This window comes from Trachypithecus francoisi, unplaced genomic scaffold (assembly GCF_009764315.1).
Source record: "Trachypithecus francoisi isolate TF-2019V2 unplaced genomic scaffold, Tfra_2.0 Lachesis_group9, whole genome shotgun sequence".
NCBI lineage: Eukaryota > Metazoa > Chordata > Mammalia > Primates > Cercopithecidae > Trachypithecus > Trachypithecus francoisi.
Genome location: NW_022681474.1, coordinates 51,876,848 through 51,900,059, shown reverse-complemented (window position 1 = coordinate 51,900,059; position 23,212 = coordinate 51,876,848). Strand labels below are relative to the sequence as shown.

Sequence of the window (23,212 nt, the reverse complement as noted above, 5' to 3'; positions counted from 1 at the left end):
AGTGCCCAGCCTGAGGGGATGGCTTCAAATGGAGGTGAGCCTGTAGGGATGGGGGCATTATCCGAGTCTGCCATGCCTCAACTCCTTGGGAATTCAAATATGACACTGCCCCCTGGGGACAGTTGATAGGGCTGATGTTGAGGAGGGAGGGAGCACTGGATGTCCCCAAGGACATCACACCTGGGGATGGCCATGGCACCCTGAGTCTGTGGTTAGGGAGGACGAATCCTTAGAGGTGGACCAAGATGCTTAGGGGAATACACCATGTAGGGGAAAGGATGGAGTGGATGGATTGATCCTTTCTAGAGGGAGACAGGTCATGTCATTGTGTGTTTGTAGGGAGTGGTGGGATCGTGTTGTGATGGTGGCCCCGGGAGGAGGACAGGCAAGCCTGAGTCCTGTGCCGTGTCTCCAGGCACCTGGAAGGTGCCCTTCCATACCGTTCAGAGGGATTTAGACTGGGGTTTTCTAGATCTTAGGGAGGAGTGGGGAGAAGTGGTCTCAGCCAGAAAACTGTTGGATGGGTTAACTGTGACAGACCTTGTAGTGACTGGGTGGGCGAGGCTGGGGGCTACTGTAACTGCCACAGCCCAGAGCTTCTCAGCTTCCTCCCAGAGCTGGCTTCTCTGTCAGTTCAGGTAGCTGTTGGCTTTGATTTAACAGGGGTGGGGGCAGATGGGGAAGTTCAGGCAACACAGGGTCTGGGCTTCCTGAGTTGTTCTGAATTGCTTGCCCTTTTGTGGAAGCTCAGGTCTTCAGACCCACTTCCTCTTGTCTGCTAGCTCATGGCCTGTCCCCTGCACTTTGTGTTACTGTGGAGATGAAGAATTTGCTCCTATTCCATTTATACAACTTCATGAACGGGGGACAGGTGTGGATACTTGCTGGTTCTCAGTGGAAGGGTCTGGAAAGCCTGGTTTCTACTCCTTCCTCTACTCCTTGAGTAGAGGAAGGAGAGTAGCGCACAAATAGGAAGATGGTTCTCTTAATATTATTATTCAAGTTAGGATGTGCATGTGCTGTATCCCTTATTCCCCTTGACTAGAGACTGCATGAGGTGCTAGTGAATAGGGATGAGTTCCAGACAACTTTGCCTCACCTGGTCCGTGGCCCAAGAACCGCTTGTTCTTGGTTGGCCACTATGTTCAGTTATTGGGAGCTCAAAGGAGAAGGACCAGAGATGGGCTCCTTGTCCCACTACCTATTGTAACCTGAGCAGCAGCTGCGAAAATCCCTAGACACCTCCCCTGATAGCCCTGCTGCTCACCATTTGCTGGCTGTGTTCTAATCGTGTGCAGCTGTTGCTGGCTGTGCAGTGACATTATCTCAGGGGACTCCACCACTGCCTCTCAAACCTCTCCCTGGGAACAGAGCTTCCTGAGCGGCAGCTGGGACCATCGAGTACTGAGGAAAGGGTGGCCCGAATCTGACTCCTATTTAGCACTTGCTGTTGGTGGTGCCAAGACAATCACTTGTATGCTGGGCATGACGAGTTATGGATTATCTTCAGGGTTCGTAGGGCACTGGCTTGGGAAAGATTTCCATCCAGTGGTTTTCTTTTGTGGTGTTTGAGCAACGAAAGACAGGGGTTTACAAGAGCTTCAGGAAAAGAAAGATTGAAGAGGAGATGGGGCCATAATATTCGGAAGCTCCTGACTTCCTGTCAGCCTTCTGAGTGCGCAGCACTGCCCTGGGGTAGGCCCGTCTCCTGTTGCTGAGCACGCTAAGGACCACCAAGCCACTGAGAGACTCACCCCTGACCCATGGCTTGGGAGATGCCTGTGAGGCTGACGGGGTCTGCCAGGGACACTGAGGGAGACCCTTGGGCAGCGAAGGCTTGGCTGTTGCTTCTTGGGAGACAGGGGTCAGGGAGTCTTGGTGACCGGGGCCAGGCTCTCTAGTGGAGCGACTCTCCCGTGGAGGAACAGAGCATCCCATGCACACTCAGGGACACTTGCAAGCGGCAGAGTTTCCCTGTCACACGCCTTCAGCTGTTGGGGCTCCCCTCTGATTCCCCAGTGACTAGTGAGGACCTGGAGACCCCAGCTCATTCATCTCTTTCCTTTGTCTCCACAGCATACCCAGTGCTGGGAACAGCCGTGACCGTGAACCCTGGCACCTCTCTGTCTGTGTTCACGGTTCTGCCCTTGGCCACCCCCGCTCCCGGCCCAGCACATGGGCCACCCCTCATGACTGCAGGGGTTCCTACAGGCGGCCCACTGGTGCTGTCTGCCTTGCCCAGCACATCTCTGGTGGCAGGACAGGATGGCCACGGCCCAAGTGGGTCCGCGGCTTCCAACGTCTTTGTCCAGATGAGGACAGAGGTGGGGCCTGTGAAGGCCCCTCAGGCGCAGACCTTGGTCCTAACTCAGGCCCCCCTCGTCTGGCAGGCTCCAGGCACCCTCCGCGGAGGTGTTGTGTGTCCGCCTCCCCTACTGCTGGCAGCTGCTCCTGTGGTGCCTGTTATGGCTGCCCAGGTGATTGGGGGCACCCAGGCCTGTGAGGAAGGCTTGTCCCAGGGACTTCCTCTTCCACCACCACCACCACCGGCTGCCCAGATGCCCCCCATCGTGTCTTCAGGGAATGCTGGGCCATGGCCACAAGGGGCTCATGGAGAGAGCAGCCTGGCTTCCTCCCAGGCTAAGTCCCCACCAGACAACTCCTGCAACCCCAAGAGTGTCTATGAGAACTTCCGACTCTGGCAGCACTACAAGCCCCTGGCCCGGAGGCACCTTCCCCAGAGTCCTGACACCGAAGCACTTTCCTGCTTCCTCATGTGAGTGCCCTCGGGGCACCGGAGCTTGTCCTGCAGTTCACATGTAAAGAGGCTGCTGGATGGACAGGAGAGCTTGTTCATCCGCTGTTCAGGGGAGCTTGCAGGGCGGTTGTGAGGGTGATGGGTTGCACTACGGGAAGGTACATTTTCAACAACATTAATCTGGCTGCAGCTCAGGACAGACTGTCAGGGGCCTCATCTCAACTGCCCGTCACTGTCCCATGAGTCCAGTCAATCCTTACTTTCAATCATTTTCACAACAATGTTTACAGAAGACCCAGGTCAGAGAGGGTTTCTGGTGTGACGTGAGCTACGGTTTGGGTTTAGGTCTTTGAGTACACACCCCAGCACCTCCCCTTGAACCCAGTATCGATGGCCAGGAGCACGTCACATCAGGCTGGGAGGAGGAGCTGCAGGGCCCAGAAAGAACCTGGTACATGCCCGCAGTTCTGCCGAGGTCCAGTTAGCACAGCGCTGGTGGAGCCTTCACATAGGGATGGTCCTGGGCCCCACACTGGGGTGGATGCTGGGCAGGTATTTGCATCTTCACCCTCAATCCCTCCTAGAAAAAGGGACAATGATGTGTCATTCAGGGAATGGTGAAGAGATGACTTGAGCTCACATATGACATGCATAGCACAGTGCCTGGAACATGCTACGACACATTATGTGATAGCAATTATGATTACTGTCCCCATTACTATCATTATCAGGACTAGGCCATCTAGGAGAGAACTCCCCAAAGCCACAGGCTCCAGTGATAGCTCTGAGTACACCACGAGCCCAGCAGCCCAGGGCCGTGGACTGTGGTGACTGTGAGGCAGCAACGTCAGCATCTGGAAGAGTTTGTGGTTTCATTCCCAGTCCCTGCCTCTCTCCACACTGCGGTGCCTCTGTGACCCTGTGTTTCCCACTGATGAGCAAACGGGAGCTTGAGCACATCCACCTTGCAACACACTGGCCGTTCCCCTAGGAAAGTTCCCTGCCTGGGGTGTAGGTGAAAGGCGGCCCCATCTTCATCCCCAACAATCTCACTGCCCCCGCACCCTGGAACTGGTTGCATTCCCCCTTGGAGCGGAGTCCCGGTGCACTGGGGACCCCGATTCTTGGAGTGGAGCTGCCCCAGTCTCACGGGCCTTTGCCATGTCTCCTGTGGGAATGTGGGAAGCTGTACCTGGCTGCTTGCAGTGGGCTTGGACATGGCTCTGCTTTGGTTCTGGATGTGTGCTTCTGCTCCTCATGCTCCGGGACCCTGAGGCTGCGTCCCCAGGGGCTGCCTGACTCCAGAGTCCCCAGGAAGCTGGTTACTCAGTCCTGACCCTGGAACCTGCACTTTAACCCTTGCTCCCAGGTCACTCTGTGTGCACGCTGTCTCAGTCAGCTCAGGCTCTGCCGTAACAAATCCCATAGACTGGGTGCTTTGCCAAGACACATCCATGTCTCCCAGTTCCAGAGGCCAGAAGTCCCAGATCAAGGTGACAGCAGATTGGGTGTCTGGTCAGGGCCCTCTTCCTGGCTGGAGAGAGCTGCCTCTGGCTGTGTCCCCTTGTGGCTGAGAGGAAGAGCCCTGGCGTCTTCTCCTGCCCTTATCAGGGCTCCGATTCCATGTCTGGGATCCACGCTTATGACCTGCTCTGACCCTGACTGCCTCCAAATACTGACACACTGGCCCTGAGGGCTTCAGCACAGGAGTGTTGGGGGCACATGTTCCTCCCGTAGTACTGAGTTCACTTCTCAACACTGAGGACCCGAGGGGCAGTCGGAGAGGCCACTTGGTAGCTTGTGTTGATGTTTGATCTTGCAGTCGTGTCCTGGGGCCTGAGGAGCCCACATGGGGGAGAACAGGACAGGGACGTGGCAGGACAGGTGTGGGGAGCACGGGGGCCAGGTGTTGGGACCAGGTGGGCTTGGGATGAACGGTGGGCTCATAGACTGGGACTGACTGCTCTGGTTTACAGCCCAGTTCTCCGATCCCTGGCCCGGCGGAAGCCCACCATGACCCTGGAGGAGGGACTGTGGCGGGCCGTGCAGGAATGGCAGCACACAAGCAACTTTGACCGGATGATCTTCTACGAGATGGCGGAAAAGTGAGTCTAGGGTCCTGGGGGCAGGGCCCGCAGAGCAGGGTGAGAGTGAATGACAGAGGCCTGGTGGCCGTGGTGGCTTCTCAGCGTGGAGCATGAGGAGGATGTGGACAAACACGGACACTCTGGACCCCTGGCTCCCTCAGGAAGCTGCTCCTACCACCTAGAGTGCTCTGGGCTCTCAGTCCTGACCCATTGGGAAGCACCCCCTGCCTGGCCTGGGCCAACCCCTGCCTTGACACTAGAGGTCATGGCGGGAGCAGCCAGCGTCGCAGCCCAGAGGGGGTCACCTCCAGCTGTGGGGATGGGGAGAAGGGGCGCTAGTGACTGTAGACAGAGTGGGGTGCAGACTCCTCACAGCAGTGGCCAGAAGTCGGTTTTCTGCCATCCCAGCCTGACCAGGGAGTTTGGGCAGGGGAGACCTGCGCCCGGGACACCATGAGACCCATCTCTGGCCTGACCGCCTTTGCTCCTGGGCAGTGCCCTCCATGAAGACAGACAGACAGCAGCTTCAGGGGAAAGGGGGCCTGTCCTCTGGGCTCAGCTTGTGCTTCTTCCTGATCATGGGTCTCCCAGGCCTTGTGCCCCTGGGTTATCTTTGAGGGGCCCACAGTCCCAACCTCAGGACTCCTGCATCTGGCCATCATCCTTGATGCCTTCTGCCATCAACCCCACCCCTGGCCAGCTAAAACCTGGAGGAGGGATCCCCTGGGACCCTCCTGGACATCGTGGCCCTGACTTGAGTCAGGAAGCCCCGTTGATGCCATGGGCTCTGCAGGGGCCGGGTGAGGGAGGGTGAGCCCAGAACTCTGGGAGCAGCTCCCTCCTGGGACTGGGGGATGGCACCTAGTGAAGGCCTGGACAGTCCACCGGAGGCACTTCCTCCCATCCCTGCCCTCGGCCGCTGCCTGGTCCTGGGGGAAGGGGGCCTGGACCCTCTCAGCATGACCTGGGCCTCCTTCACCCCCAGGTTCCTGGAGTTTGAGGCTGAGGAGGAGATGCAGATTCAGAAATCCCAACTGATGAAGGAGCCCCAGTGCCTGCCTCCTCCAGCCCCACCAAGTCTTGAACCTCGAGGACTTCCAGCCCCTGAGGTGGACAAGCAGCCAGGTATGGCTTCCCACATTCCCACAGGAGTCATGGCAAAGGCCAAAGGGGCCAAAGGAGGCCACTGTGCCCACACCACATGCTTCCCTTCAAGAGGGAGATCTTCTCCCTCCAACAGGACAGCTTCCGGGAGCATATGTTGAGTATTGACCTGGTCAAGTTTCCTAGCTACTCTCTCCCCTCGCCCATCCAAAACTCCACATATGCTCTGCCCAGGAAGCAGGGATGAGCGAGGAGAGTACACGGCATATTGGTGGCTCCGAACTTCCTCCCAAGCGATGCTGTCTCACATGTGCCCCTCCTGCCTCCTCCGGGGGTGCCGTGGTTCAGGTGGTCCTGACCCACCTGGGACCCACTTCACATCCCCAAGCCCTGCCCTCCCCTGTGTGGTGCAGGCAGGAGGAGTGGCCCTCACCACACCCATCCTCCTCCCTCTCTGCCTCAGTGTACCTTCCCAGCAAGGCCGGCCCCAAGGCCCAGACTGCCTGCCTGCCACCACCCAGGCCCCAGAGGCCAGCGGAGACCAAGGCCCGCCTGCCACCACGTAGGCCCCGCCGGCGAGCAGACACCAAGGCCCGCCTGCCACCACCCAGGCCCCAGAGGCCAGCGGAGACCAAGGTGCCCGAGGAGATTCCCCCAGAAGTGGTGCAGGAGTATGTGGACATCATGGAGGAGCTGCTGGGGCCTCCCCTCGAGGCCACAGGGGAGGCAGAGAAACAACGGGAAGAGGGCGAAGTGAAGCAGCCACAGGAAGAGGACTGGACACCCCCAGACCCGGGCCTCCTGAGCTACATTGACAAGCTGTGTTCCCAGAAAGACTTCGTCACCAAGGTGGGCTGGCCTGGAGTGCTGGGGTCTGCAGGATTCCAGGGGGTAGCACTCCCAGGTCCTTGGAATGAAGCTCTGTTCCTTAGTTACTCAGCAGTGCATGTATTTCCATGGATTTGAGTGTCTGTGTATGTGACTGTGTGTGTCTGTGTGTTGCTGTGTGTTTGTGTCTGTGATTTGTTACTGTGTGTCTTTGTGTGTCTGTGTGGGTGTGAGTGTGGAGTGTGTATGCTAACTGTGTCTGTGTCTTTTCCTGTGCTGTATGTGGGTCTGTTTGTGTGTCTGTATGTGGTTTGTGTGTCTCTGTCTGTGTGTGCGTATGCTACCATGTCTGCGGTCTGTGTCTGTAGCTGGTGGTCGCCATAATATGAGACAGCCCCAGGAGGGTGGGGACGAGGTGCTTGCAGCTTTCTGCATCTCTTCTGGGTGTCCTTGGCTCCAGGTTCCTCCCTGCCCAGGAAGCTCACGCCTTCTTCCTTCTGTTTCCAGGTGGAGGCCGTCATTCACCCCCGATTCCTGGAAGAATTGCTTTCCCCAGATCCACAGATGGATTTCTTGGCCCTCAGCCAGGAGCTGGAGCAGGAGGAAGGACTCACCCTTGCCCAGGTACCCCAGGGGCAGGAGGGACCCAGCACACAAGGCCCACCTGATTGTCTAACCCCACCCTGCTGGGGATGCTCGGCTTCTTGGGGAGCCACTCTGGGGTGGGAAGATGCAGGTTCAGAGGGAGTAGGATGGAGAGGAGCCAAGGAGGGGAGTCAGTATGCAAGCTGCAGTGAGGCCCAACAGGATGCCCGCCAGAGCCACACCCTTTCTCTTTGACATAAAGCCCAGCTGCCTCAGGCTTCCCTGCCTCCCGCCCAAGTGTCCTGGTCTCCACCACCCTGGGCTCTGCTCACACCTGGGGTAGTGCCAGTAAGTGCCCCCTTTCCTTCCACAGCTAGTGGAGAAGCGCCTTCTACACTTGAAGGAGAAAGAGCATGCGAGGGCAGCCCCTACTCATGGCATGGCCCAGTTGGACTCAAGTTCTTCTAAGTTTGCAGCTGGCCAAGGAGCAGAGAGAGACGTCCTTGACCCCCAACAAGGGATTGGCATGGAAACCTGCCCACCCCAGACGGCTGCCCGGGACCCTCAGGGACAAGGCAGAGCCCACACTGGCATGGCCAGGTCCAAAGACTCTTCTGTGCTTTTAGGATGTCAGGATTCCCCTGGGCTGAGAGCTGCCCGGCCAACCTCTCCTCCCCAGGACCACAGACCCACGTGCCCCGGCCTGGGGACCAAGGACACCTTGGATCTCCCTGGAGGATCTCCTGTCAGGGAGTCACACGGGCTGGCTCAGGGGTCAAGTGAGGAGGAGGAGCTCCCCAGCCTGGCCTTCCTCATGGGTTCCCAGCACAAGCTGCTGCCCTGGTGGCTACCCCAGAGCCCTGTCCCTGCCTCGGGCCTTCTCAGCCCAGAAAAGTGGGGACCCCAGGGAGCTCTTCAGTCCCAATCTCCTCAGAGAAGAGGCCTCAGCCTAGCCACGAAGTCCAAGAAGCGACCTCTCTTCAGAAGCCCATCCCCTGCTAAAAAGACACCCCACCCAGGGCCTGGGCTCAGGGTCTCTGGGGAGCAATCCCTGGCTGGGGGGCTGGGTGGCCCCTCACAGTCTCAAAAGAGAAAGGGTGACCCCTTGGTCTCCAGAAGAAGAAGAAGCAGCATTGTAGCCAATAGGGGCTTCCGGGCAGGTTCTCTGGTGCCAGTCCCCAAGGGTCTGGCATCCGATGCCCCAAAGCAGTCAAAAGCTTCTTCCTCCCCCGTGCTGATCTTGCTGGGCCTTAGCTTTGGAGGATAGGGGAGAGAGGGGAGGGGAGGGAGAGGGTGGCTGGATGGGGAGGGCAGGGAGGGAGGGGAGGGGAGGGAGAGGGTGGCTGAATGGGGAGGGCAGGAAGGGAGGGCTTGGGGGGAAGGGGCTGGGGGGTGGGAAGCAGTGCCTTGGGGGCCTTGTGTGTAAATGTGAATAAATGTAGTTGTGTTGGAAAATGCTGTCAGGGCTGCTGCCTCTGTCCTCGGGGCTGTGCTGCTCCATGGAGGGTATCTGTGAGGGAGGGCAGAGGAACTGGGAGATGCCAGGCACTGGGAACCCACAGGGGCTGGCCCCACTTTTTCCCCCTGGTGTAGGGAGCCCCTTCAGTTGCACCAGGGACTGACAGATGCTGAGGAAGCCCTGATCCCTCGCATTAGGGAGGCTTCTTGGGACCTCCCATCATTATCAGTATCCCCGGAAAATCCTGGGATTGGAGAGAGCTGGCTGGCTCTTGTTCTGCTCGGTGGGATCTGAAGAGAAGGCAGCCGCCTGCAACATGGACATGGGGAGAGGCAGCCGCTCCTGCTTAACCCTCATCAGGAAGAGCACGGGCACTGGGCTGAGCGGAGACGTTGAGGTGACCGTCCACATGGGTGTGTTTGGGATACGACGATGGATGGGGAGCAGGGGAAGTCCCTCTGCCTGTTTCTGGGCAGGAGAGAGTCTTATCCAACTAGCTGAAGCAGATGCTCCTTGCTGTGGCCACAGGGACTGGCCTCAGGGGCCCTCAGGGTCCTCCATGGAGCCCCCCACAGCTATGATTCCCTTCCCGTATGATGACTGAACTCATGTGGAATTGATGTAGACACAGATTTACATTGGTATCTAAAACAGTTCCCTTCCAATACACCATCATCAATGGGAACAAGCATGACCAGCCCACCAGGCACAGGGTGGGTGTCTGCTAGTTCCAGGACCCAGGGAGCTCGGGCCCAGGCTGAGAGGGGTTGAGGGTCAGCCACCCTTCTGCCAGGCACAGACCCCAAGGGCAGAGCAGGGGCTGCCTGGGATGTGGCATTGGCTGTCTGGAAAGTGCCCTGGGAGTCGGGTGCTAGGTGTTCGCTGAAGGGAGACTTCCAGAGTCTGTGAGTGAGATGAGGACTGCATCAGGAGAGGGACCGAGGCTGGGGAGGACACTCTGCTCTTTCCCCAGGTTGTCCTGTCCTCCCAGTCTCTGCTGAACTCTCCTCACCCCATGGGCCAACTTCTGCCCCCCTTACCCCTAACCCACCTCTTAGAATCTCAGATCCCAGCATGGACAGGACCCAGCACCCGCCCTGCTTCCCTCCTTGCCAACACCTTCCTCTCCACAGTCTGAGTTCTGATTCCACCCCCAGGGCCCTTTTTGACTACCAGGGCGCTGGTCCCAGCACTCCCTGCATGCAGAGCTGTGGTCATAGCACTGGGGTGGCTGGCCCAGCAGCAGAGGCTGGTGGGGCAAAACTCTCTGATACACAGTGGCCTGGCCCCTCAGCCAAGTGACAAAAGGAGGCATGTTTGGGTCCTTTCTGGCCCCCTCTACCCACAGAACACAGCAGTCAGCCAGACAGATGCCCCTCTGCCCCCTCCCCTCTGTTCGACGTGGGCAGTGTTGGAGGCCTGCCGTCCTCTGTGGCCTTTGGGAAGGAGAGTGTATCTTGGCAGGGCTTCCCCAGCTCAGTGCACATCAGGCCCTCGGGGAAAATGTGGGGAGTGAAGAGTCACCGGTGGGTGATGTGGGCAACTCCCATGACTCCTCTACATTCAGGGCCATCCTCAGGAGATAAGGTAGCACTGCCCTTTTGCAGGAGTTAGGAATGTTAAATGAGCCGTGTTTGAAGGGAACATGGTCCATACTCTGGCGTGTGTGGGTACCCAGCCAACTTCCTCACCTAAGGGTGAAAGTGACACCTTGGGGTTCCTGCTGGTTACCACACTGGCTGTTGTCTACCCCACTGTCCTGTCCTTGTTTTGGCTGAGCTATTCCCAGGAGGCAGAACCTGTGCTTCCTCCACCACTGTGTCCCACCTGAGCCCTACAGTCTGCCCCTAAATAGGCAGAGTGGGGCTGACTGGGGGGCTCCGGCAGACTGAACACACGTCGCCCCCCGCCACCCAGTTCCTGTGTTGAAGCCCTAACCCGCAACTTGATGGTATTTGGAGATGGACCTTTGGGAATTATTCAGCGTTAGAAGAGACCATGAGGGTGGGGCCCTAATGATGGGATTAGGGCCCTGGTAAGAAGCAGAGACCCCAGAGCTCTCTCTCTCCCTGACACGAGGACACAGTGAGAAGGCGGCCATCTGCAAGCCAGGAAGAGAGTCCTCACCAGAATCTCACCACACTGGGACCCTAACCTCAGACCTCCATTCTCCAGACTGTGACAAATACATTTGTTTTTTTAATATGCGCCACCACCCCCAAATCTATAGTACTTTGTTCTAGCAGCCCTATGTGACTAGGACAAGGTCCATAATCTCAAGTACTTCCTTCCTGACTGGTATCTGGAAACTGTGCATCAGAGCCACGGGAAAGAAAGGCTTGGCCCTTTGCGACTGTCAGTACACCTCCACCCCAAGTGCAGTGTATCACACATGAACCAGGAGAGCCTGGGACGCAGTGAAAGGGAATCTGTAAATACCCATGATGTTGTCGCATCCACGCTTGGGGAAGCCATACAGCTTGCTCACAGCAGGTGCTGGGGGTGTGCTGAGGCTCTCGGTCGACTTGGCCTCCCTGCTTACGCACCCAGGTCACTATCTGGGAACCAGTGTGGCTGGAGCTGCCCCAGGCCAGTTTGTCTCCAGAGACCCCTCCGTTCTCCACTGGATGACAGATCCCTGAAGAAGCCATGGCCTCCTGGGAAGCTCCATCTGACAACGTGAGTAAGGCCGGCCCCCGTTAGTGAGCATGCTGTGCTTTCTGACGGCTGCCAGAATGGACTTGATCCAGGTGGCTGCCCTTTTCTAGCTTACTTTGATTCTAACTTCAGTGTCACATGATGCCCTATGAATGGAACATACAATGTGTGTCTTTCATATCTGTCTTCTTTCACTTAGAATAATATTTCCAAGGTCATCCACATTTTTAGTATGTATCATTACATCAAACCTTTTTGTTGCTGAATAATATTCCATTAATGGATATACTAAAATTTATCCATTTATCAGTTAAGAACATTTGGGTTGTTTTCACTTTTTGGCTATTGTGAATTATACTTCTCAGACCATTTGTGTACAAGGTTTTCTGGGGATGTATGTTTCCATTTCTCATGGCTACATACCTAAGAGTGAAATTGATGGGCCATATGGAACCTCTATGTTTAACCATTTCAGAAGGTGCCAGACTGTTTCCAGTGTACATGAACCATTTTATATATCCACTAGCTGTGTGAGGGTCCCAGCGTCTCTCCACATTCCAGCCAACATTTACTATCAACTCTCTTTTTGATAAAGTCATCCTAGTGGTTCTGAAGTTGTATCTCGTCATAGTTGCATTTGTGTTTCCGTGATGTTGAAGCTCTTTTATGTACCTATTCGCCACTTGTATATCTTCTTTGGAGCAATGTTACTCAACATTTAGTAATTTTTAACTGGTTTGTGTTTTGTCATTGAGTTATAAGAATTCTTTATATATTCCAGATAAAAATGCTTTACAAGATATAATTTGCAGAAATATTCTCCCATTCTGTGGGTTGTCCTTTACTTTCTTGATGGTACTCTTTGAAGCACAAATGTTTTTACTTTGGATGAAGTCCATTTTATCTATTTTTTCTTTTGTTACTTGTGGTTTTGATGTCATATTTAAGAAACCATTAACTAGTCCTAGGTCATGAAATTTATTCCTATGCCTTTTCCTTTTTTAAAAACCATCTTAAACATTTTAAAGTGTACAATTCAGTAATGTTATGTGTATTCACATCATTGTGAAATTGAGATCTTTAGAAATATTTTATCTTTCACAACTGAAATTTTGTACACATTAAATACTAATTTTCCCCCTACTCCCACCCCCAGCCCTGGCAACCACTACTTGATGTTTCTGTGATTTTGACTACCTTAAATACTTCATATGAAGGAAAGTATTTGTCCTTTTGTGATTAGCTTATTTCACTTAGCATAATGTTCTTGAGATTGATCCATGTTCTAACATGTGACATGATTTCCTTCTTTCTGTAGGCTGCTTAGTCTTCCATTGTATGTATATACCATATTTTATCCTTTCATCCACCAATGGACATTTGGATTGGATCTCTTGGCCATTGTGAATAATGCTGCAATAGGGATTGTATTGAATTTGTAAATTGTTTTAGGTAATACGGACATTTTAACAATATTAAGTCTTCATATCCACATGCATGGAGATGTCTTTTCTTTTATTTATATACTCTTTGTTTTCTTGTAGCATTGTTGTTTTGTAGCTTTTAGCATCCAAGTTGTTTGCCTCCTTGGTTAAGTTTGTTTCTAGGTATTTTGTTCTTTTTCATGCTATTATAAATAAAATTGTGGTTTTTTGTTTGTGTTCATTTCTATCTTTGTTTGTTTTTGTAGTAAAGATAAGATTTCACTATGTTGGCCAGGCTGGTCTCAAACTCCTGGCCTCAAGTGATCCGCCTGCTTCAGCCTCCCAACATGTTGGGATTACAAGTATAAGCTGCCACATCTGGCCTGAAATTTTCTTCTTAATTTCCTTTCCATATTGGTCATTGCTAATGTATGGAACTGCAATGGATTTTTGTGTGATAATGTTGCATTTTTAACTTCGCTGCAATCATTTATTAGTTCTTACAGATTTTTTGGTGGAATTTTTAGGGTTTTCTACATATAAAACCATATAATCTGTAAATAGAGATAATTTTACTTCTTCCTTTCCAGTTGGAATGCCTTTTATATATCTTTTCCTTATTTAATTGCTCTGGCCCAGTACTATATTGAATAGAAGTGGCAAGAGTGGGCATCCTTAACTTTCTCCTGTACTTTGAGGAATAGCTTTGTCTTCCACTAGTAAGCATAATGTTAGTTATGGGCATTTCATGTAAGGCCTTTATTATGTGGTAGTATTTTCCTTTTATTCCTAGTTTGCTGAGTGTTTTAAATCATGAAATGGTGTTGAATTTTGTTGAATGTTTTGTCTGAATCATGTGATTTCTGTCTTTCATTATGTTAATGTGGTGTGTGACTTGATTGATTTTTTTTTTTTTTACACATGCACACATGTTTATTGCAGCACTATTTACAACAGCAAAGACATGAAACCAACCCAAATGTCCACCAATGGAAGACTGGATACAGAAAATGTGGCACATATACAACACAGAATACTATGCAGCCATGAAAAGGATAAGATCATGTCCTCTGCAGGGACATGGATGAAGCTGGAAACCATCATCCTCAGCAAACCGACACAGGAAGAGAAAGCCAAATACTACATATTCTCACTCATAAGTGGGCGATGAACAATAGGAACGCATGGACACGGCGGGGGCTGGGGGCGGACAACACACACACCAGGACCTGTCGGGGGTAGGGGCCAAGGGGAGGGAGAGCATTAGGACAAATACCTAATGCATGTGGGGCTTACAACCTAGATGGCAGGTGCAGCAAACCACCATGGCACACGCATACCTCTGTAACAAACCTGCATGTTCTTCACATGTATCCCAGAACTTAAAGTAAAATTAAAAAAAAAAAAAATGAGGAAACTTAGAGTGGCCAGGTTACTGTCTCAGAGTCAGACAGCTGCCAAGGTCTGGAACACATTTGTTTCTATGAACTCTCCCTGGCACTGTCCTGGACCTTGAGGCCCAGAGGTGGAAGGTCTGAGAGCATCCAGGCTCTAGGGACAAGGCCTTGCAAACAATATCCAGGCCTCCTTTCACTTCAGAATTCTCCTCCTGCAGATGTCCTGGCTCCCAGTTCCAGAGCTCATTTCTTTGTGTACACAGTGTGGGAAGGACTGCTTGGTCTGCATTTATAGTTACCATCACATTTGCCCATAAGGCACTCTGACGCAGCACACAGCATTCTCTGTTTAACAGCATATTTGCTCGATGAAACTGATTGAAATTTAACATGTAGGGTCTGCCTTAATGATCCTCTTGGAGAATGCTGAGCAGTGCACCAGAATGCTCAAGTCCCACGTTATCCTCTTGAATGCAGCAGGTTCCCTCTTCTTCTTTTTACCTTCTTCCTCCAATCCCTGATGGCCCCCTAATCTGCAGTTGTCTCTGTCTTCGGAGAGAAGATGCCCCATTAATGTGCCATGAAACCAAATTTACTCCATTTAAAGGGCTGCCTTCATTCGGAGGCTTTGTCCATTTCTTGGTTTTAACCTCTCTTTTCCCTCTCACGGCGTGAGCGCCAGCCCTGGGAGCTCCAGGAACTCAAGAGAACCCCGCGGGGGTGCCCGGGTGGGTGGCGAGGGGCTGGGCGCACGGGGACCAAGGAAGGGGCGCCCCCGCGGCCGCGGGCTCCAGGCCCAGGGTCCGCGCCTAGGGCGACCGCAGAGCCCGCTGCTGTCCCCGACTTGATTGATTTTTGTATTTTGAATTATCCTTGCATTCCAAGTATAAATCCAACTTGGTCATGATGTATAATCCTTTTTTTTTTCTTTGAGATGGAGTCTCACTCTGTCACCCAGGCTGGAGTGCAGTGGCACAGTCTCGGCTCACTGCAATATCCGCCTCCCAGATTCAAGCGATTCTCCTGCCTCAGCCTCCTGAGTAACTGGGATTACAGACACCTGCCACCATGTCCTGCTAATTTTTATATTTTTAGTAGAGACGGGGTTTCACCATCTTGGCCAGGCTGGTCTTGAGTTCCTGACCTCATGATCCACCCGCCTCGGCCTCCCAAAGTGCTGGGATTACAGGCGTGAGCCACAGCGCCTGGCCTATAATCCTTTTAATGTGCTGTTTAATTCTGTTCACTAAAGTTTTTTTAGGATTTTTGCATCAATATTCACCTGATACATTGGTTTTTTCTTTTCTTTTCTTGTGACTTTGGTTGTGGAATCAAAGTAATTTTGTCCTCATATGAGTTTGAGAGCATTTCCTTTCTTTAATTCTTTGGAAGAATTGAGGAAGATTGGTATTGATTCTTTGGTAGAATTTCCCAGGGCTGGGTTTTTCTTTTTCTTTTTCTTTTTTTTTTTTATTATACTTTAAGTTCTAAGTTCTAGGGTACATGTGCACACCGTGCAGGTTTGTTACATATGTATACATGTGCCATGTTGGTGTGCTGCACCCATTAATTCATCATTTACATTAGGTATATCTCCTAATGCTATCCCTTCCCCTCCCCCCTCCCCACAATACAACCCGGTGTGTGATGTTCCCCTTTCTGTGTCCAAGTGATCTCATTGTTCAATTCCCACATATGAGTGAGAACATGTGGTTCATGGAATACTATGCAGCCATAAAAAAGGATGAGTTCGTGTCCTTTTTAGGGACATGGATGCAGCTGGAAACCATCATTCTCAGCAAACTATCGCAAGAACAGAAAATCAAATACCGCATGTTCGCACTCATAGGTGGGAATTGAATGATGAGATCACTTGGACACAGGAAGGGGAACATCACACACCAGGTTTTTCTTTTTGGGAGGTTTTTGATTACTGCTTCAATCTACTTACTAGCTATAGGTCTGTTCAGATTTATACAATGTATTTGTGATTCAGTTTTGGTAGGTTGTATGTTTCTACAAATTTATCCGTTTCTTCTAGGTTATTCAATATGTTGGTATTTAAATATTAGTAGTATTCTCTCATAATTCTTTTTGTTTCTGTGGCATCAGTTGTAATGTCCCTTCTTTCATTTTTAATTTGAGTCATCTTAGTTTTCTTTCTTTTTTTCTTAGGTAGTCCAGTTAAGGGTTTGTAATTTTGTTGATCTTTTAAAACAACTAAATCTTGATTTTGTTGATTTTTTCTATTACTTTTCTATTCTCTATTTTGTTTATCTATCTAATCTTCATTATTTCCTTCCTTCTGCTAATTTTTGTTTAGTGTGTTCTTCCTTTTCTAGTTCCTTGAGGTATTAGGTTATTGATTTGAGCTCTTTCTTCAACCTTATGCTGCTATAATAAAATACTATAGACTGAGTGGTTTAAGCAACAGATATTTACTTCTTTCAGTTCTGGAGCTGGAGGCTAGGAAGTCCAAGATTCAGGTGCTAGTAGATTCTGTGTTCATGAACTCCTCTTTCATATTTTCTGTGCTACATTCTGACTTTTTACATCTATCAATCATCCATGTCATCGATTTCCTCTTTATCTGTGTCTAATCTACTCTTTTGCCCACTCACTTTGATATACATAAGTGTGATGCCTCATTATACATGATTAAGAATATTCATTCTTAATGATCGAGATTTAATAACTAATAATTTTTACTACTTCATCAAGAACATTCTTTTTTTTTTAAATGAAATGCATTTATTAGGAACAACACTCTGAATACTCACAAGCATCTTGCACAGTTAACCCTAGGCCAGAGGACACTTGGCAACCACACAGGAAAAGGAGACCAGGACAGAGTCCACAGAGGCCAAGGCGGGCCGATCACCTGAGGTCAGGCATTCAAGACCAGCCTGGCCAACATGGCAAAGCCTCATCTCTACTAAAAATACAAAAATTAGCCAGGCATGGTGGCATGCACCTGTAATCCCAGCCACTTGGGAGGCTGAGGCAGGGGCAATTGCTTGAACCAGGAGGCGGAGGTTGTAGTGAGCCAAGATCACGCCACTGCACTCCAGGCTGGGAGACCGAGCGAGACCCCTCCCAAAAAAAAAGAAAGAAAGAAAGAAGGAAGGAAGGAAAGAAGGAAGGAAGGAAAGAAGGAAGGAAGGAAGGAAGAAGGAAGGAAGGAAGGAAGGAAAGAAAGAGAGAGAGAGAAAGAAAGAAAGGAAGGAAGGAAGGAAGGAAGGAAAGAAAGAAAGAAAGAAAGAAAGGAAGGAAGAAAGAAAGAAAGAAAGAGAAAGAAAAAAGAAAGAAAGAAAGAGAAATGACTGGACTCAAAGTTATGCTGCAAATTAACTGCCACTATAATCCCTACTCAAAATCATTCTGTGGCATAATCTACAATGAGGCCAACTGCTGACACCTATCAAGCCCCAGGGGTCTTCTGAGTCCCACCTCAGGGGAGAACCTTGCTAGGGTGTATCCAATGACGTGTGTGTTATCTGTGCTCCTGGAAACAGGTGGAGGCTTTGGGATGAGTGCAGTGCCAGGAGGGTGGTCTTGAGCACTCGTATCCTCCGTTGGAGGAGAAAGCACAGAGTGAATTTTATTTTTCCACATTTGCCTCCTTTGATGCTGTATATCTGTGATGGTTAATAGTAGATGTCAATTTGACTGGACTGAGGGATGCCTAGATGGCTAGTGAGGCACAGTTCCTGGTTGTGTCTGTGAGGGTGTTTCCAGAGGAGATTGACATGTGAGTCAGTGAATGGAGAGAGGAAGATCCCTGCTCAATGTGGGTGGCACCATACAATCAGCTAGGGGCATGGCTAGGACAAAGCAGGTAGAAGAAAGGGGATATTCAGTGCTCCCTCTTTCTTTCTCTCTCTCTCCCTCTCTCTCTCCCCAACCCCTACCCCCCTACCCCACCCCACCCTGCCCTGTCTCCTCCTCATTCCAGAGCAGGATGCCTTTTTCTCCCGCCCTTGGACATCAGACTCTAGGTTCTTTGACTTTTGGACACTAGGACTTGTACCAGCAGCCTCCTGGGGTCTCTCAGGCCTTTGGCCTCAGACTGGGGGCTGCACTGTTGGCTTCCCTGGTTCTGAGGCTTTCAAACTATTGAGCCATGATGCTGGCTCCCCTGGGAGCCACGCTGTCATTCTCTAGCTCATGGGACTTTGCCTTTGGGGTCATGTGAGCTAATTCCCCTTATATATCCTATTGATTCTGCCCCTCTGGCAAACCCTAATACAGTGTCTTCCAGGTCCATTTAGCATGATTACAGGGATGGGAAAATATGTTAGGGGCTGGAAGATGGTTCTCTGGGAGGAGGTATCAGGCAGGGTCCTGAAGGCAAGACCCTCCAGGCTCTGTCATGGCAACTTTGCTGACCAGTACAAGGTATTCTTGTCCAGGAGTCCATGGACGCTCAGGGCAGTCTAGACAAAATTTGGAGTCTGTGATGGGCTTGGAAATTTCAGTGAAGATTTGGGAGCATCCTAACCCAAGCTATTTAAGAGCCTCTGCTTTAGATGGTGTGAAGGACCCGACAACCACATTCTATATAGCTGTCCTGGGCATGTTTGGTCTTCCCAGCAATGAGTTTTTTGTGGTGTGATCTCAGAGCTCACCTCACTCCACCCTGAGACTCTTGTACAGTGAAGTGCAAGCATGTGGCCAGGCCAATTGTCAGCGGTCAGCTCCTAGCCTGCCTAACTCAATGTAGAGCATGTGTCCACCGTGTGCTACTGTGCTGCCCAGAGTCATTGGGCTCATGAGTCAGATATAAATGCTGAGTCTGGGGCCTGTGTGCCCGAGAAGCCCTGTCCTGTCAGTTGGCCCAGGGAGCATCACACAGGGGACTCCTCTCCTCAGGCTCTCTCGCATCTCTCTGGCAGACAGGTGGTCGTGATCGTCTGCGCTGTGGGGCCCTATTATTCCAGAGCAAATGCTGGAGCCAGACTGACCCTATGGAAATGCACAAGGACATGGGCTGTGGTGATGGGCGCGCTCAATCAGGCACCAGCTGTCCTGCGTTCCTGGCTTCCACCTCTGGGGCAGCTCCCCGACATTCTCCAAAGTCTGTCCATTTCCTTTTCTGTTACAGTTGCCCTTGTCAGGGGGAGCGGTGGGCTTTGGCCTGTTTCCCTATACCTTCATGTGTGTGCTACAGCCTGGCTTGGGACACATTTGGTCTCCATGTGAAGACCGAGATTGTGGCTTTCTGCACTTGGAGCCCCAAAAGGACAGGTGGGCCCTGAGGGACAGATGCCCCAGTCCCAGGACAAGGAACTTCCCCCAGGAGAGCTGCTCATGGCCCCCTTTAACTCCCAACTCCCATGGAGGGGCTGACAGGGGGTCCCTGCAGGTTGAGGCTCTGACACAGGGACACCTGGGACCCTACATACCAGCCCTATGAGAAACAGGGCCAAAGAGCCTCATTCCCCGTTTGAGTGGCTGGTCACCCACACTTCAGGGCCTCATCCTGCGCAGGGTCCTGTAGCTGATCCACACCTGACATGCTGAGTCTTCCTTGGGCTTCATCCCCTGGAGTTGTCCCCTATTCCTGGCTCCCATGCTGGTGGCCCTGCCTTCTCTCACAGACACCCAAGGACTCTCCAGGCCATACCTCACTGACAGCAGCTTTGCCATCCCGCTGGCCTCAATCCCAGAAAAACTTCAAGAGAACAAGGCCCACGATTTTAAAAGGGCTAAGACTAATGTTACAGAAAATGGGCTATAAGATGAGGAATTTTCACAAATGTTCTCCAATTTATACAGAGAATGAAACAGAAATTGTGGAATTGAAATTTGCAAAAAGCAGCACTAAGAAATAGTGGTTTAAGCAGATGATGCTTTGATGGATTCAGGGCAATGACTGCTATCCACAGAGTGTGCAGAGGAAGGGCCTGGTCCTGGTCGGTAGCACAGCTGTGGCTCATCCAAGAGAATGAGAAAGGGCTGGGCAAGCCTCATATTTGGAATTCACTGGAGTGAAACTTGGCCAGTGATGCCAGGGAAGGGCCACGATGGTGAAGGTGTTGACCACCCATCTCTGCCACCATCAACCCTGATTCAAAGCATTTGTTGAAGAACCAGAGCAGACTGACAGTGAGATTTTGGGCCCCTGGGCCAGTCATCCCTATAATATGACATATCTCTCCAAGAACAGGACAAGAAGTCACCATTTTCCCAAACCACAGACCACATCTTAATAGAACAACTTTTTAAAAGTTCTTATTTTCTTTTACTTTAAGTTCCAGGATACATGTGCAGAATGTGCAGGTTCATTACATAGGTATACATGGACTATGGTGGTTTGTTGCACCTATCAACCCATCATCTAAGTTTGAAACCCTGCATGCATTAGGTATTTGTCCTAATGCTCTCCCTCCCCTTGCCCCCGACCCCCTGACAGGCCCGGTGTGTGATGTTCCCCTCCCTGTGTCTATGCGTTCTCATTGAATAGAAGAACTTTTAAAAATGTGCAACTGGAGCAGCTTTGAAGGGAATTGGTAAGCAGTGGGTGGAGAGTGATGTGTTTCAGGAAGGGTTGGACTGTCTGGCTTGCAGGTGACCCTCTTGTCCCACAGAGGCAGTCTGCCAGTAACTCCTCAGGAAGCCCAGGTAGTCTTCCTCAGGCACTTCCATCATTCCTGGGATGGCAGAGATAAGAAGGGACTGGAAGAGATGGGGGCAGAGAACAGCCCTCACTGACAGCACAGAGCCTCACCCCTCCACACAGTCCCCGTCTCCTCTCTTCCTCTGCCCACACAGTGACTCCCAGCCTCTAAGATTCCTGCTTTCAGCAATGCCCCTGATAGCACACCAATGATCTCAGGAGTTCCCAAACACCAACTCTTCACTGCCCATTAGCACAATGAAGAAACTGAGGAAAATGTGTATGTCCCTGAATGTTGCTAACGGTCTTAGGACAAACTGCTGCTTATTCTGCATGATGTACTTCTTGGTTAATTGGGGTTAGGGTGTCGTTTTTTAAATGAAATGATGTTAATAGTGTCTGTAAAATGAATGATGTGCAACCCCAGGAAAAACTCTATGCTTTTCGAAGGAGTAAAGGAAGCAAGGAGGAGTGATACAAATTTTGATTGTTGAAGTGGCATGGGGGCGGGTTGAACTTGTCCAAGACTGCTTCCCTGCAGGCCAGCCTCCTTCAAGGCGTCATGAATGCTCTCCATCGCTGGGTGTTAAGGTCATCAAAGCTGAATTCTAGTAGAAGAGACATTCTAGAGGTCTAGAATGTCTTATACTCACACAGAGGTCTAGAGACACCTGTTCTAGTAGTCCACCATTATGCCTCCACTCCTTAGGTCTTGAAGCGAAATCATAATCATTCATTCCACAAGTATCTACTCAAGACGTGATTTGTCAGGTGAGTGATGAGCACAGTGGCTGATAGGCAGACACAAACAATAATCAAAAAATGAGTAATAAAGGGTAATGAAGGCCGGGCATGGTGGCTCATGCTTGTAATCCCAGCACTTTGGGAGGCAGAGGCAGGCGAATCACTTGAGGTCAGGAGTTTGGGACCTGTCTGGCCAACACGTGAAACCCTGTCTTTACTAAACGTACAAAAATTAGCTGGGCGTGGTGGCCTCTCCTGAGCTCTCTTTTGTGTTTTAATGTCAGGTTAAGGAGCTCCGGGGCCTTTGGGGATTCTCAGCCAAACCAGGTCCCGTCATCATGGCTTTCTCTCCTCTCTGCACAGGCGGACAGATAATCTGCTGCTGCACACAGGACACACAGAGCTCACCCCTGCTCACTCAGGCTCACCTCCTAGGATGCCTCCTAGGCAGGCAGAAGTTGAGGCTGCCTTGCCACACTCACATTCTGGGACCAGGGACCTGCACCTGCCCTTGCTACACTCAACTGTCTCTTGGGCTGTCACCACTGCCCTCGGAAGAGCTCACACTGCTGGTGTGCCCAACTGTTTCTCAGGCTCTTGCCAAGAGATGGCAAGAGAGTTAGTTTTCCCTACTTACCTGCCCACTGGGAACAAAGCTGTTTACTTTTTATTGAGGTAAAACAGATTTAACATAAACTACCATTTTAATCATTTTTGAGTACAGGATTTATTGGTGTTAAGTTTATTTACATTGTTTTCTCACCATCACTGCCAATCCATCTCAAGAACTTTCTTATCATCCCAATATCAGACTCCGAACCCATTAAACACCCAGCTCTCCTTTTTCCAAGTCCCTTCATCTGAAGTGGAATGACGAGACTATTTTTGAAATTAGAATGTTTACTTTTTGTTGACTTTCTCTCCATGAAAACCTTCCCTTGATTGAGTCAGAAGTCCCCACACCCTGGTTTCTGGGACAGATTCCCCCCAGTCCTCAGGAGACTGTGCCCCATCTGCTGATGATGCCATAATGGGACCCCAACAGGAAAACCGGGATACCTAATGTGCAAGGGCAGGGTTTTCAGGGGAGAAGAGGGGGTTTCCCAAGAACTCTGGAAGCATGTCTGGAACTAGAGCCTTGTGTGGGAAGTGCAATATTTTTCTATCAGCAAAGCACCGAAAATGGGGAGACACCTTCTGAGGGGGCATCACAGGCAGGGGAGAGGAGAGGCAGACAAGACTGGCTGTACTTACACTCAGGCCATTGAGCAGGGGAAACAGTCCGGAGTGTGTGGTACCACTTTCCCATTGGGATGTTATGCCTTTTCTTACCAATTTTTGAGAACTTTTGGAATACTATGGATAATATTAAGGAGAATAATCCCTGCCCCAGTTCTGTGCTGCTCCCTCTGGCCAGAGAAGGCAGCCTTGAAGGTGTTGGGTAAAGACCACCTGCCCAATTCTCCAGGTTTGCCAATGCAGGGGAAGGAGATGCAGCCCAAGGATCCTGAAGCTCTTGCCTGAAGTAGATATTCTCCACCTAGAGCTG

The 23,212-nt window shown here is 51.2% G+C and overlaps 1 protein-coding gene across 1 annotated transcript; it reads left to right on the top strand.

Moving 5' to 3' along the window:
* Nucleotides 1-18: 18 nt before the first annotated feature.
* On the top strand, nucleotides 19-8,508 carry LOC117082252 (NUT family member 2D-like). The gene is given in 8 exon segments (XM_033208881.1): nucleotides 19-34; nucleotides 2,077-2,776; nucleotides 4,735-4,863; nucleotides 5,831-5,970; nucleotides 6,413-6,798; nucleotides 7,285-7,401; nucleotides 7,736-8,477; nucleotides 8,480-8,508. Coding segments are annotated over 8 exon segments (2,259 nt in total).
* The last annotated feature ends 14,704 nt before the right edge of the window (nucleotides 8,509-23,212 follow it).